Source organism: Lycium ferocissimum, chromosome 8, assembly GCF_029784015.1.
Source record: "Lycium ferocissimum isolate CSIRO_LF1 chromosome 8, AGI_CSIRO_Lferr_CH_V1, whole genome shotgun sequence".
NCBI classification, from domain to species: Eukaryota; Viridiplantae; Streptophyta; class Magnoliopsida; order Solanales; family Solanaceae; genus Lycium; species Lycium ferocissimum.
The window spans coordinates 33,803,150-33,818,124 of NC_081349.1; the positions used below are offsets into that span (position 1 = coordinate 33,803,150).

The 14,975-nt window shown below is 34.3% G+C and overlaps 3 protein-coding genes across 6 annotated transcripts; 2 read left to right on the forward strand and 1 right to left on the reverse strand.

The window, feature by feature from the left end:
• Positions 1 to 3,378: 3,378 nt before the first annotated feature.
• Positions 3,379 to 4,092, forward strand: LOC132066272 (dirigent protein 16-like). Its single transcript, XM_059459617.1, has one exon. The coding sequence runs from the start codon at positions 3,379 to 3,381 to the stop codon at positions 4,090 to 4,092; it is 714 nt and encodes a 237-aa protein (XP_059315600.1).
• Positions 4,093 to 5,078: 986 nt separating this feature from the next.
• On the forward strand, positions 5,079 to 6,778 carry LOC132066857 (dirigent protein 24-like). 2 transcript variants are annotated; one of them, XM_059460056.1, is made up of 2 exons: positions 5,082 to 5,859; positions 5,902 to 6,778. In XM_059460056.1, exons 1-2 carry the CDS (start codon positions 5,475 to 5,477, stop codon positions 6,672 to 6,674), a joined length of 1,158 nt encoding a protein of 385 aa, XP_059316039.1. In that variant the 5' UTR covers positions 5,082 to 5,474; the 3' UTR covers positions 6,675 to 6,778. The 2 variants fall into 2 exon arrangements, with proteins under 2 accessions (XP_059316038.1, XP_059316039.1); XM_059460055.1 differs by having other exon boundaries at positions 5,079 to 6,778.
• Positions 6,779 to 7,420: 642 nt separating this feature from the next.
• Positions 7,421 to 13,281, reverse strand: LOC132068163 (uncharacterized). Of its 3 annotated transcripts, XM_059461659.1 has the most exons (4): positions 12,630 to 13,281; positions 8,593 to 9,635; positions 8,453 to 8,553; positions 7,421 to 8,370 (listed from the first exon to the last, which is right to left on the reverse strand). In XM_059461659.1, exons 2-4 carry the CDS (start codon positions 9,597 to 9,599, stop codon positions 7,736 to 7,738), a joined length of 1,743 nt encoding a protein of 580 aa, XP_059317642.1. In that variant the 5' UTR covers positions 9,600 to 9,635; positions 12,630 to 13,281; the 3' UTR covers positions 7,421 to 7,735. The 3 variants fall into 3 exon arrangements, with proteins under 3 accessions (XP_059317642.1, XP_059317639.1, XP_059317640.1); XM_059461656.1 differs by having other exon boundaries at positions 8,453 to 9,635; XM_059461657.1 differs by lacking the exon at positions 12,630 to 13,281 and adding an exon at positions 10,539 to 10,662 and having other exon boundaries at positions 8,453 to 9,635.
• Between the last annotated feature and the right edge of the window lie 1,694 nt (positions 13,282 to 14,975).

A 14,975-nucleotide genomic window follows, 5' to 3' on the forward strand; every position in this document is an offset into this window, starting at 1 on the left:
TATGATTAACTAAACAACAACTTATCAATAGTTTTTCACCAAATCAACAATTATTTTATATCAGGTTTAACACTTAGATCTATCCAAACATGTTACTTCTTATTTATAATATCAGTTTCAACAAATTAAGTTTCTCATCTATTTACAATCAACTAAGCCAAACAGGCTTTAAGTTTGGTTTCATCAGTGAGTAGTTGAAAATTTCACCTTATTTGTGACTAACACCTTTATTGATGGTGTGACTGTAATATCAACTTGATTTTTATGCCTCATAAAAATCTTTATTCACATATTTTTCTGCAAACTCGCTTAAATTAGTAAATTGGGCACTTCAAATTTGAGAATATTCTAATTTTGTAAAAAATGAGTTAATAACCAATCGCTGCTTAATCATAAGTACTGAGCAACATTCTGACTACCATTCTCAAACTCATACTATGCGAAACATAACACATATTGTAGGAACTAAAATTCATGATCGGTTTTGGTCATATCACCCTACCTTCAACAGCGCCAAGCACACCGAAGATGCTAAATTTATTATCAAAATGATGTGAGTATCCAATCATCTTTTGAAAGGTGCATGGATCAATAGAGTTAGATCATTTCTTCTGACCCATTGCAAAAATATGAAATTGGTTTCATTAAAAATAGACCAATACTCTTATTTTTATATAATAATTATCCAATAATGAACAATTATACGAAAAATTAATATAAGTAACGTACTTGATCAGATTTTAAAAGTTGTGTCTATTAATAAAAGTGCTAACTGTTAGTCTCTCTTGGACCCGTTTGTTTCTTTTAAAATTAACAAATTAGCTATTTAGATTAATAAGAAGGGTATTTAGGTAATTTAACTTTTAAGTTAGGGATTTCCTGCTTTTAATACAATATAGATTATATAAGTTGACGTTTAAAAATAAATTATCGAAAATTAATCGAACCGTGCCGATAACAAAGAGAAACCAAGATGATTAGTGTTTTGAAAAGTTCAATTTTGATTATATTCATCTATTAACCGAAAAATTGGTATGGTATAATTTTTAAAATAAAACCGACCGAACCATACCATTGTGTTGTTTTATCCTAATTGTGTTGTTTCACCTCTGTCGTGCTTGTGTCAATAAGTAGGCGTTTGGCCATAGAAACCATATATTTTTTTTCACTTTATTTGAAATTTTTGAAGTTGGAGTTGAAGATGGAGTTGCTTTTGGTTTTAAGCTCGGATTAGGAGATTACAGGCTCAAGTCGTGAAAACAGCCTCCTGTAGAAATGCAAGGTAAGACTGCGTACGATAGACCTTGTGGTCCGACCCTTTCCCGACCCCGCGCAAAGCGGAATATTAGTGCACCGAACTATTTTTTTTTTTTTTTCTAGTTTCATATCTCAGAATCAATATTAATTAAGTGTATTTAGCACTAAAATAAGGTAGACATATGAATAAAATATTGCGGAAATACACACAAATCCACCTAACATCAGTACTAAACACTATAGTGCAATTTGCTAAACGTTTAATATTTTTCCCAATTGAATTTAGAGATTAATGAATAAGTTATGCATTATCTCTACAAAAAACAATCTTGGTAGCCGTGCGCCGTATTGATAATGCATGGATGGATCTGGTTTTCATGGGCTGGGTTAAAATTTTATGTGGAACAATAAATAAAGGTTACGTGTTATAATTAAAATTTAATTACATATTACTTGTAATTGTAAGGATTTTGTGTTGTTACTAGAGGAATAATTTTAAGCCTGAAAATAGCATTAGAGGTAAACTTGATCCAATATGTTGAAAGAGGGATTTTGAACCTGAAAATAACAATATGTTGAAAATTAATAATTACTATATATGTTATTTGACTTTTCACTGTATCACACTAAAACTTTAATCACAATTATAGTTTTCTAATTACATATGATAGTAAACTGGTACTAACTAGATTGGATAAAGTTTTATTATTGGTCAAGAGTATGGTTGGAAACATGAAATCTTTATCCAATTCAAAACCAAATATACGTTTTAGACCATCTATAGTATATCTCTGAACAGAACTGAACATGTAATAATAAGCACTACAATAATCGGAAATTATCCGAAGGTTATTTTCTCTCATACCTTAAAGGCTTAAACCACATGTGCGCTTGATGTACTATTACTATTTTTCCTGAATGTATTAATCTCATTGCTAAATCGATCTCCTACGATTCTCTTGTGAATTATCCAAAAAAATTATCCACCTTATTAAATGGAAAGTCAATGCAATGTGCATAATACAAGAGCTACATGAGATTTACTTTTATTCGTTTTCTTAATACAGATTTTTCTGCTCCTACGTGAGGTAAGTTCTTAAAGTTGTTGGTACAGAAATTAATAAAAAACGGGAGGTGAAAAATAATTTTATTGCCTAACAGTGTTAATTTAAAACGGGTTTTGTGTTGGGTCGAGTTATGGATGGGTGTGATCAAAATTTTATGTGGATCAATAAAATAAGCGTTTAATTAAAATTTAGAAAAATGTCATATAAAGCGTGTTGTTAATGGAGGGGCAATTTTATGCCTGAAAATAACATTAAGGGCGAATTTGATCTATAGGTGGAAGGAGCGCAGAATTTTTATGGAGTCATATCTAGTCATTTTTAATACGTTAGGTGCATTTTTTATCCTTTTCCATTTCTAAAATAACAAGTATTTTAGACCAATTATTTTTAATAATCATGACAAGTAAATTGACCGGAGGGAGTATAAACTCATACTAATTTTTATGTGAAAATTATATCCCCAACAACCCAAACCAAACAACCCCTTTGTGTTCTAGACCAAAAATCCTAAATTCAAAGAGATCAAATAGTTATCTAATTTATATTTCATTTCTTCGTACTTTCTTGATAGGAGATGATGGTCCGTAGGACCTTAGGCGTCAAATAAGATAACTACTCCATCCGTCCCAAAATAAGTGTCATTTTGGGAATTCAAGACAAAAATTGGCGCGTATTTTCAATTATGCCCTTAGCATTAAAGAAATAGTCCTTTTTAATATTGCTCAATTTTCAAAAAACATCTATTAATAAATAGGGATAGCTTAGTATATTTCACATTGTATTTATTAATTTCTTAATGGGCATGATTTTTCCTAAAGCGACACTTATTTTGGGACGGAGAAAGTACCACTATGTTGGACTAGCTATCAAGTCCAGAAAGGATGAAACCCCACAAAAAGTTAACTACTCCATTAATATATTAACTACTCCACTTTATATAAAAAATAAAAAAAAGTAATATTGGAGGTTTCCTCTTTTAACTTAGTTCTCAAAGAACCTACTGAAAAGAGAGAAAAAAAAAAAAAAAAAAACAACTCTTCTACAAACAATCAAGATGCTAAAGTACCCTTCTAAACTAGCCATTTCTTGGTTCCTGTACTTCTTCTTGACAGTAACCAATCAATCATTTTCAGCTAGAACCCTGCATGATAATCCTGCCCTGGTGAACCATCATCATCGTCTCGCACGCCATGAAACGTCCTTTTACATGCTAGATGTTCTTAGCCAAAAACACCCTTCATCGAAACCTGCATCAACAAGAGCAAATATTTATCAACTTCCCTTCTCAAAACCATTGGGCTTTTTCCCTCCCGTGGGAGGCATTCCCTTGACCGATACGAATCCAAACGGATTGCATACTCACACGCTTGATTTGGAAGGAATCAGCATGACATTCCCAGCTATAGCCACACTTCAAGAATTAGAGCTAGGGACAGTGACAACAATCGATGAGGACATATACGAAGGTTCAATTTACGGTTCATATTTGATGGGAAAAGCTCAAGGAATGTATGTGGCTAGTTCAGAAAATGGTAGTAGTCATATGATGGCGATGACTACTAGTTTTCTTGGTAATAAGTACAAGGATAGTTTAAGATTTTTTGGGGTGCATAAGGGCGATGTTTTTGAATCACATATAGCAGTCATTGGTGGTACCGGAAAGTATCATGATGCAAATGGCTATGCTACTGTCAAGATTGTCAATGAAACCTCTAATAAAAGTGAAGGATCATACAAGATTCTTTCATTCAATGTTTATCTTGGTTAAAGTTGGTAACTTGCTAGAGTAATCATTGAGCTGCAATTTGCAATTTCTTTCTCTATTGTAATTCTTGATTGTTCAAGATTTATTTATATAAGGATGAAGATTTCTCCTATCATTAATCTTGCATATTTTTCGCGGAACTTTTGATTTCTGTCAATAGAAAGAGAGATATTACCTAAACTGCTAGAAGTGCACCATGACGTTTTTAAAGTGTATGCTATTAGAAAGTTACACAGATCTTCAATAGTTTCAAAATTGTATGAAATTCACAGAGAACTTTTTAACCATAACATTTTACTTGACAAGCAAATCAAACAAAGTTAGAATCATGCATAATTAACTTCTAATGAAGTCATTCAGGCAAAACACTCACAAAGAAAGTGCTTTCTCTGCTCAGATTCAAAGGAAATAGTGTTAAGGGGAGGCATAGTATTGTTAAATTGACAGATAATGACGGGTGATGAATGCATAATAACGATTTGAGGATTCTTGAAGAAGTGCTATTCAAGGTAATGAAGAAATTGAAAGATAGAACAACTAGTACTATGAACAACAAGTACTATGCTCCAGCCCCAAGCTAGTCAGAATCTATTATATGAATCCTCATCCATTTCGTTCCATTTGACCTGATTCTCCAATCGAATGATACAAAATTTACTTAACTTGAAAATATTGGAAGAGCTAAGTCCTGGAGAAAATGTGAGGCTGACACACAGCAACACAAGTTTTACTTATAAAAAAGCTATTTTTGATAGCAGCATGGTCTTTTTATCCCTCCGCTGCATTCAACAGGATTTAACGCTAAATTTCATTCTTCATAACTACTGCAGAAGGAAACTTAAATTTCATTCTGTTGCTTGCAATTATATCTCTTTTTTTTTTTTTTTCCTTTTCTAAAGCAAGGAAAATACAGGAAAAACAAGACGAGGCAACTCTGCCTGCAGATGTCTAAAATAGATCAAATAAGCCTCGGTAAAGTCTCAAAGTACATGGAACATCAAGTAATCTATCCTTGATATGTTATTATATCTTTTCATTTGATATAAAATACTTTCATTAGTTTAAGATGTTAATGTACTATAACTCTCTTGAAAAGCAGTAAAAAGCTTTCAGAGTTGGTTCAACCAAACCTGAAGTACATTTTGGATTTGGTGTTCTGCAAAAAAAAAAAAAAAAAAAAAAAAAAAAAAATTATTACCTTTAAAGATATCTATCACTCCTTACCAAATCCACCCTATCAGCTCCACTGTTTATTAGGATGTAATAGAACTAACTATATATACCTGTAGAGTGTCCAGTCTTTCCTCATCAATCAAGCATCTACACAACAGTCAACTCTATTTGTTTCTTCTAATCTCTCATCCCAACATCAGTCACAAGAAAAAATGGCAAAACTTTCCCAACTCACCTCGAAAACACTCCGAGTCACGTTCTGCATTTTGCTGCTAGCCCTCACCTTAGGCTGTGCCAGCTCAGCAAGAATCCTTGATGAAGTGAGCCAAGTGGACGATGAGCCTGTTGTGGCTCCTGTGGTTGCCCCAGTTGCCACATTACCAAGTAACCAATTACCAGCTACTGTCACCACTCCTGATTCTGACGTGGCGCCAGTAGCGGATCCTTCCATCCCTGCTGACACAGTGGCTCCTCCAGCAGATTTACCAGCTGAACCTGAACCAGATTCAGCCCCTGTCGTCGCCCCTGCTGCTTCAGTGGCTCCTCCTGCTGACTTAACCGGTACTGGAGCAGCCCCCGTCACCGATGAAGCACCAGGTGGGGCCGCTGCAGCCCCAGGTGGGGCCGCTGCAGCCCCAGGTGGGGCCGCTGCAGCCCCAGGTGGGGCCGGAGCAGCAGCTACTTCAGGTGCCACAGGCGAAATTCCTGTCCTTGAGCACCCGACGTTCTCCTTTTTCATGCATGACATCCTTGGTGGTTCACATCCTTCAGGAAGAGTGGTCACTGGAATTGTAGCCACTTCCGATGCCAACAATCTGCCTTTCTCCAAGCCCAACAATCAAATCCTCCCAATCAATGGAGGAGTTCCTTTGAACAGCATTAACAACGTGGTCAACAACAACAATTATCCATTCCTTGCAGGCCTCAACGGTCAGCAGCAAGCTAACACTGTCCTGCAAAACACCGGAAATAACAACATAGTCAATGGTGATAACAACCAACCTTTCGTAACAGCCGGGCAACTTCCTGCTGGCTTATCTCTTCAGCAGCTCATGTTTGGCTCTATAACTGTTGTTGACAATGAAATAACCGAGGGGCACGAACTGGGATCAGCTGTTCTCGGCAAGGCACAAGGATTTTATCTGACAAGCTCTTCTGATGGCACCAGCCACACTTTAGCCTTGACAGCATTTTTCCATGGAGAACATGAACATGAAGTGGATGATTCTATTAGTTTCTCTGGAATTCACAGGACAGCTACACCAATTTCTCACATTGCCATCATTGGAGGGACTGGCAAGTATGAGAATGCTAAAGGATTTTCCACCATTGAAACTCTTCCTCATGTGGACCAACATACAACTGATGGAGTCGAGACAATTACCCACTTTACCGTCTACATCACCCCTTAAACATCATGTCTTCCAGATAAGGGGTTATTTCGATATGTTTTCTGTATATCTGAATCTTTGTATTTTGTTGAATGGTTATATCATATATATATTGGTGATATTATGATCTATATCAGAGCTCTTCAACTCAGTCCAAAAAGGTGTATCCAATTTGGAGTTTCATTTTGCCATGACACATTATGAAACACTCTGTATTATCAAAGCCGAAAAGCGCAAAAAAGCTCTAAGGTCTATTGGGATCTTAAGCGCAAAGCGAAAAAAAAAAATGTGGGCTTTAATGAAGAAAGGCGCAAACAGAGCAAAAAATACAAATATGTATGTGTACTCCAAGACTAATAATTATAATAAGAAAACAAAGTGAATTATCAGTTATTGAATGTCGCCTTTCAGGATTACACTCATTGGCAAGGAAAAGTTATGCCTTATAGCCTTGACGACGACACTGAAGCGCCCATAAGGCGTGGCGAAGCGCTCAACATATTTGTGCCTCGCTTCAGGGCTTAAGCGTGCTTTAAGCGCGCCTTTGATAACACTGGAAACACTAATTGCATATACGAAGAGATATTTAATTAAAGGAAAGAACTTCTAAAATCTTATACCTGGAAACTTTTACACTAATACAGCAGCAAAAGGAAAAGTGGTCCACAAGGCAACATAGCTTGTAGCATTCCTTCTGGATGTTACATGTCCAAAAATAGTAGTAGTATTTAAAAACAAATGCACTAATAGTAAACTTGAAGCAAGAATTAATAGCATAAACTCTGCTCACTGATAACTTCTTTTCAACTTCTGGCTCTCGGCCTTCAAAATATACCAATAGAACTAATATTTAGTTGTTTACACCAAATCTTTCTACAGAAAAAAAAAAAAAAATCCTTCAAGATTGCACACTGTGTTTGAACAAATATAAGAATAAATAGTGCCACATCTTACAGATTTTCTACATAACATTCTATACTTTCAGATCAAAACTGCTGTTGAAAAAAACTATATCTATTCCCAGTAACTTGAGGAGGGTAGTAGGAAAACTTATGGGGCCAAAAATCCCATTTTATACTTTCTCAATGCAAAGCTAATTCTGCGGCTAGCTCATCGAACAAATATTCCTCTATTTCTCTGCATATGCTACCAATTTCCTCATCGGCCTGCAACCATTTGGTTTCATTTCCAATTGCCTTTCCAGACAAGTCTTTGTGAACTTCATTTTCCTGACTAATGAGCATCCTCCACAACTCTTCTTCAACATCAATTCTCCTCATTGTAGAACAGCACCTTCTCTTTAAGGATTTCTCCGTTACGTAGATATCCAGAAATGAATGTGAAATCTCACTTAGCACTGCATTTATGTGGTCAAACAGAAGTTTCCTCTCTGATTTTAGCCAAAATGTTTGCTTCCCGTATTTCTTCTCTAACAAGTCGAACACCAAGGGACTCAAAGGATATTCCGAAGAATTCCATGTCTCTAAACACACTCCAAGGTTCATGCCATGCAAACCGGCCTCATCTAAAACATCAACCAGGTAGGAGAAATCCCTGCCTTCTGCAGTTTTGAAGTCTTTCAATATGTTTTCACTATCTTTAAGGACATCGTGGGACCCTCTCTCGGAGTCTCCATCACTTGAGACACCCATTTCAGATCCTTCTGAATATGTTTCCTCAGAGTTGGTCTCGAGAAAGTGAAGTTGCACTGCTACACCTTACAAGTTCAGAAGAGCAAAAATGAGATTGAATGAAAGCTGTTGAAAAAAATACTTAAACAGATGTTTGTGTTTACTTACTACATAAGTCGCGCAATTCGGAGGTACATGATTTCTCTTCCTGGAAACGTGGCTCCAGAACTGAATTTGGACTACGCTGATCGGTTTCCTTCGAATTCAAGTCTCTATATTCCATATTATCAGTTTCCTTCGAATTCAATTCTCTATATTCCATATTATCTTTCAGCTTTTGGTTCATAGACTTGGAATGTTTCTCGGTAACAGCTAGTTTTTGCCTCAGATACCAGCCAGTTAGAGAAGCTTTATGGCCGATCGCACCTTCAGGACTTCCAGCAGAATGGTTTGGAATTGGCGAATTGCACGAGCCTGAGATCTCAGTGTTCACACTGAATGAACTGCAAAAACTATGTCTGTCACGCTCGGATTCCAAAAATTGAGGCCTTGTTTCCAAGTCATCCGTAGCAAGCATTTCTCCAATACTTTGGCTTCTACGAGCTATTTCAACTTCTTGAAGATCATTCATCATTTTCGATCTCTCAATGATTTGCTTCTTGGATTCTTTGGAAAAAGATGACCTCTTTGAAAAGGACTGATTTCTCGTGTTATGATACTTTCCAAAACTAGGTTTGACCACAATAGTTCTTGTAGACGGATGAGGCATGTAAGCGCTTGGATCAAACTGAAAGTTTATTTTCTTCAAGTGATGAGTTGAACATTGTCCAACGTCATCTTTAGTTGTACCAATCTCAAGTGTCTGAAGAGATCTCGAAGTATTTTCTTCAGCGGTAATCCTAGCAGATATCTTGCCTATTGGCTTAGCGACGGCTGAGTGAACTGAGTGGCAATAGGGTTTAGAAGTCTGTAGATCACGCAACTGCTTGGTACCATCGGAGCCCTTAAAATAAGAATGCTTCTCCTTTATTGAAGTAAAACTCGAATCAGTATATTTCTGCATCTTCGACTTGGCTGCATTTTGGCTCATCTTTTCATGGCTATAATTATCTGGCATCTCAACTCCAGATAAATCTTTAAGTACTAGATGCTTCTGAAATGAACTCTTTTCTCGCAAACCTATAGAAGCCGCTTTCTGGAGATAGTTCTCTGAGAGTACTTTCCTTTTCTTAACTGAGACGGGCGGCTGAGGTGGAAGCTCGTCAAGGCCCATTAGTCTTGCTATAACACTTGGTGTTTGCTGCTTTCCTTCCATTTGTTTCAACAACTCTTTATTTGATTAAACCAGGCACTGTGCAGATATGATGAATATTGTGTTAGTTTTCCAGATTAACCCTTTCTACGAGAGCAAAACCGATACTAATCATGATATTATAAGAAACCAATAGTAAAAGAAGAGTAATATCCATGACTTGATGACAATAGAATACAGAAAAAGTTTTCCAACTTTCTCACACTTGGTCGGTCAAACTTTTGGAAAACATGTCCTCTAGGAAAACAAGTTCCTTAAAAATGAGGAAAATGACTTCCCTAATGGAAGTAGGAAAAAACAAGTTTCATTAATGTCATTCCATATTGATTTGCTTTTTACGACCCTCCAATACATCTCACACCTACCCCCACCCTCCCATAGTATTTGCGTAGATTATATACAAATGTTCTACTTACATACCAAACACAATAAAATAAGTAAGAAAACCACTTATTTTCCAGGAAAACATTTTCCATGGAAAATATCTCCCTTACATGCCACACACACGATAAGTCTAATAACAATCTAAAGGGATGCCTAAATACTAAAATCAAGCACCAACTCTGAAGACATTGCAACCAACTAACACTTCATTCTAACACATCAGAACAGATATATGGAAAAAACATGAATGGCATGCCACTATACCAGAGATGGAAAATGTTTGCTGCAATTAAAGAAATATAGAATCGTAATTCCAAACATCCGAGAGCACATGGAATGCCATCAAGAACCTATCACTTTTCTCTGTTCTAAAATCTAAACTGCAGAAAAATAATGCCTACAATCACTAGTGGGCACTATCGCTTGATAGCATTTAAAACTTAAGCTAGAAAAGCGGAAATTGCAAATTATCATGCACCAACAAGCTAAACAGAATCATTAGGTTGAATTAGAGAAAAAAAGGAATAATAACAAAAACTTCAAACTTTAAGTACATACCACTGACTCTATCAACTAAAAGACAACAAGCAGCTAAATTCATATCAGTAAAATAGCTCCCAAGAAAAGAATTTTGAAATTGCATTTTTGGTTAAAAGAATTTTGTATAGAGGATGCTGATGCCATCCTAGACTTTTTGGAAGCCTTGTGAAGTGTACATAGACTTTTTCTTTTCCTGTTCTTCTGTTGCCAGTGCAATCTTTTGCACTGATCAATACAATGTTACCATTATCAAAAAAGGAAGGCGTTCTTAATTCAATCTAAATGACACAGATGAAAAGGCTTTATATGTGGATCTTGATTTACAGAAAATGAGGAAAGCTTTGATGATTTGGAAATACATGTTCTTTTCTGCTTTAGCCAAAGAAGTGTAAATGAAGTAGATACATATAGTCAAATATGTTCTCCCAGAGCTAAAAAGCAACAGACCATAGTTATTAAACATCATCATTATCTCAATAAAGTATAAATCCCAACACTGAGAAAGTCCAGCCCAGGGCCATAATAAAAGACAGCAAATTACTATCATTAGCCACAACACAAAGTCAACTCAAATCCCAACAGAATCATTAATTCCACATCATCACTCTCACCAAATAGGCCAGAATTGAAAACTAGTTGATATCGGTTATATGAATTTTCTGTATATAAAAAAAAAATCAACTACGCCTCAATCTTGTGTACATATATTCAAAGGATTTGTCAAATTGCAACTAGAGGTCGAGCTAGGATGTTGAGTTTATGGGTTCTGAATTCTAGAAAACACAACTTACAGGGTTCTTGATAAATTATTTATACATATTAAGCGATTTTTTATACACAAATTTACCGGGTTTGAGCTAAAGCTATTGGGTTATACTGGACCAGTATCCAAAGTTGTAGCTCCGCCCGTGATTGCAACTATCTTCCTTTTTTAAAACAAAAAAAAAAAGAAGTTGGGGGTAGGGGAGGTAGGGAATCGAACCCTCATCAAGAAAGTTCAGGCAACCAACAAACTAACTGAGCTACTAAGATTCTCCGCAACTATCTTCCTTTAATTAAACTTAACACTGATTATGTTTTGCAAAATTTTCATATTATTATAACTAGTAAAAATCTAAGCTAATTCATTTCACATAATTACTTACTACTACTTACAGACACACAACACAAAACACAGTAACAAAGCCCAAAACTCCAAGAATCAGGAAAAATCCAAGAATATCAAAAACCAAGAAACGAAAGATGCAACCTTTATTTGAACTTAAGACTAATTATGTTTTGAAAAGCTCACATAGCTGGAATTCTCACAATTACTATACAACACAACAACTATTCCTCAGTCCCAAACAAGTTCGTGTCAGCTATCTGAATCTCGACTTTTTCATTTAAGCTCATTTCATATCATCATCAATTCTCACAATTACTATAACTAGCAAAAACCCAAGATAATTCATTTCACACAATTTCTTACTACTACTACGTACAGACCCACAACACAAAACATACTAACAAAACACAAAAATCCAAGAATATCAAAAACTCAGAAACTAAAGATGCTACCTTTATTTGAACTTAACACTAACTATGTCTCGCAAAGCTCACATAACTGGAATTCTCACAATTACTATACAACAACAACAACAACTATGCTTCAGCTGCAAACAAGCTGGGGCCAGCTATATGAATGCCGACTTTTCATTTAAGCTCATTTCATATCATCATCAATTCTCACAATTACTATACAACAACAACAACAACAACTATGTCTCAGTTCTAAATAAGTTGGGGTCAGCTATATGAATCCCGACTTTTTCATTTAAGCTCATTTCATATCATCATCAATTCTCACAATTACTATACAACAACAACAACTATGCCTCAGTTCCAAATAAGTTGGGGTCAGCTATATGAATCCCGACTTTTTCATTTATGCTCACTTCATATCATCATCAATTCTCACATTTACTATAACTAGCAAAAATCCAAGCTACACAATTACTTACTACAACTTACAGATCCACAACAGAAAACATACTGACAAAAAAACAAAAAAATCAAGAATCAGCATAACAAAACAAGAATATCAAAAACCACGAATAAAGATGCTACCTTTATTGAAGATAATGTTCTCCTCCTTGTAATTAATTATGTACACTGAACAAATTTGATATAATAATCAATATAACAGCAGCCATCAAATACTTTTATTCCAAAATGATAACTAAAATCATTATTACTTGAAATTCAAGCAAGAACAAAAGAACCCCACTTCCAATAAAACTGGAAAAAAATAAGTGGATCAAATTCCAAGAAAATTGAATGTAAAAAATAAGCTTGTGGGAATTTGTGTGTGAAAATATTACTTAAAAAATAATTGAATGAAAATTAATTATGCACTAAATAAGAAACTGCTATAATTATAGCTACTAATAAATTGATAACTAAAATCGATTTTAAATTGAAATTCAATCAAGAACAGAACAACCCCACTTCCAAAAAAACTGGAAAAAAAAATATAAGGAACAAATTTCAGGAAAATTGAATTTAAAAAATGAGCTTGTGGGAATTTGTGTATGAGTATATTAGTTTAAAAAAAAAAAATTGGGCTGAAAATTTGAGAGAATAATGGAGTGATGAAGAAGAACAGCTGGAAATTAATTAGGAAACTGCTATATTTATTATTAATAGCTGCTATAAATAATATATATTATGATTTTGGTTAGGGTTTTGGTTGCTAAATTAGGTGTCAACGCGCCGCCATTAAGGTTAAAAAGTTTGCGCCAAATTTTGGTCGGTGAAATGTCCAATCATTAGAGATATCTTTTTGTTTTTACTATGTAGAGATATAGAGTATTAGGAAAGTGGAATTTAACTGGAGCAAAAACTACATACTCCCTCTGTCCCAAAAAAATTATCCTACTTTCTGTATTAGTTTATTCGAAAAAGATTGTTACATTTCTATATTTAGAAACAATTTAATTTTATGAAATAATTTACAGCCACACAAATATCTAAAGTTTATTTTGGACCACACATTTCAAAAGTCTTTCTTTATTTCTTAAATTCTGTGTCAAGTCAAACTAGGACAATTTTTTTGGGACGGAGGGAGTATATAGTACTTTCGTAAATTAATAATAGATATCGTGGTAAAAAACACACTTGAATTATGCTCTTTTGCAGGTTTTCTACTTGAACTATTACTAAATATTTATTCAAACACACCTCAACTAGTATATGATGGTGAGTGGTGTACGCTCTCTTAAAAAAATGGTGTCAATTGACACTCCACGAGGATGATTAAAGAAATTAATTGAAATTTTTTTAAAAAAAATTAAGAGATGATGGTCAAAAACACATCTGAAATATCACTTTTTGCTAGTTTCTACCCTTTTAAAATGGAAAAAATTCGGTGTACGTATTTTTCTACCGAACTATCATCAATTTTTTTCCAGTTTTTGTTTATCAAAACACAACTCGAAATTAATGAGTCAACTGGCATGCAGACGAAATTTTATGGGCAAATTAAGCTTTCACGCGCCTTTTGACTATTGTATTCAAATACTTGATCTAATCAGCTTCGAGGTATTTTTTTATAAATAGTTGGTGATAGTTCAGATAAGAAACTCAAACACCTAATAGTTCAGGTAAAAAACTGACAAAAAAATAATATTTCAAGTGCGTTTTCGACCATTATTTCTTAATAATAATAAAAATAAAATTTGATACTAGTATTTTAATGAAATTTTTATTACCATTGTATAAAAGAGGAGTTGATTTTATATCATGGGAGTTAAAAATGTCATGCCTGAATTGACCTATATTCTAAAATAAATTTTGAAGAACCCCAGTCAACTATTCAACATTTCATATATAATAAAAACATATTTTTTTTACTTTATTTGTATAGTACAATTTTTAAGAAATTCATTTAAACTCCCTTTCTTCAAGCTAATGTCGCGACTGCTATTATAGATTGAAGATAGCATTGTGTTGGTTGGAAATGGTGTGAAATTAAAGTTAAGATAGTAGTAATGAAAATGACTTATATTTCTAAGTGAGACGAGTTATTTTTCTCTTTTTGATGATTTATAAGCATATATCATGACATGATTTATTTATTAGAAAGTCTTTTTAAAAATAATTTATGTCATGTCGAGATTTAAAGTTTTACCTCGCTGGAAACAAAGCACGATACTATTATTAATTTTTTGATAGTTTTGACTGACTTCATATTGAAATATTCTTTTTATATAAGTTTATTACTATATTATATAATTTGAGTAAAAAAAATTATGAATGCATTTCAATTACCATTCACTATAGATTTAATGACGTTTGAATGTGAAATTAACAAGTGACGGTAAAATAAGAATCCAAATACTCTAGGTAACAAGAAATCACAGTTTAAATGGTAGTATCACGAATAACAAATCTTGAACACCACTGTTTTCGAAA

Bases quoted from the DNA above. Each gene is read 5' to 3' on its own strand.
- LOC132068163 (XM_059461656.1), bottom strand. From the start codon at position 9,599: ATGGAAGGAAAGCAGCAAACACCAAGTGTTATAGCAAGACTAATGGGC. The intron at 8,371-8,452 runs GTAAGTAAACAC...TGAACTTGTAAG, and splicing joins CGAATTGCGCGACTTATGTA to GTGTAGCAGTGCAACTTCAC.
- LOC132066272 (XM_059459617.1), top strand. From the start codon at position 3,379: ATGCTAAAGTACCCTTCTAAACTAGCCATTTCTTGGTTCCTGTACTTC.
- LOC132066857 (XM_059460055.1), top strand. From the start codon at position 5,475: ATGGCAAAACTTTCCCAACTCACCTCGAAAACACTCCGAGTCACGTTC.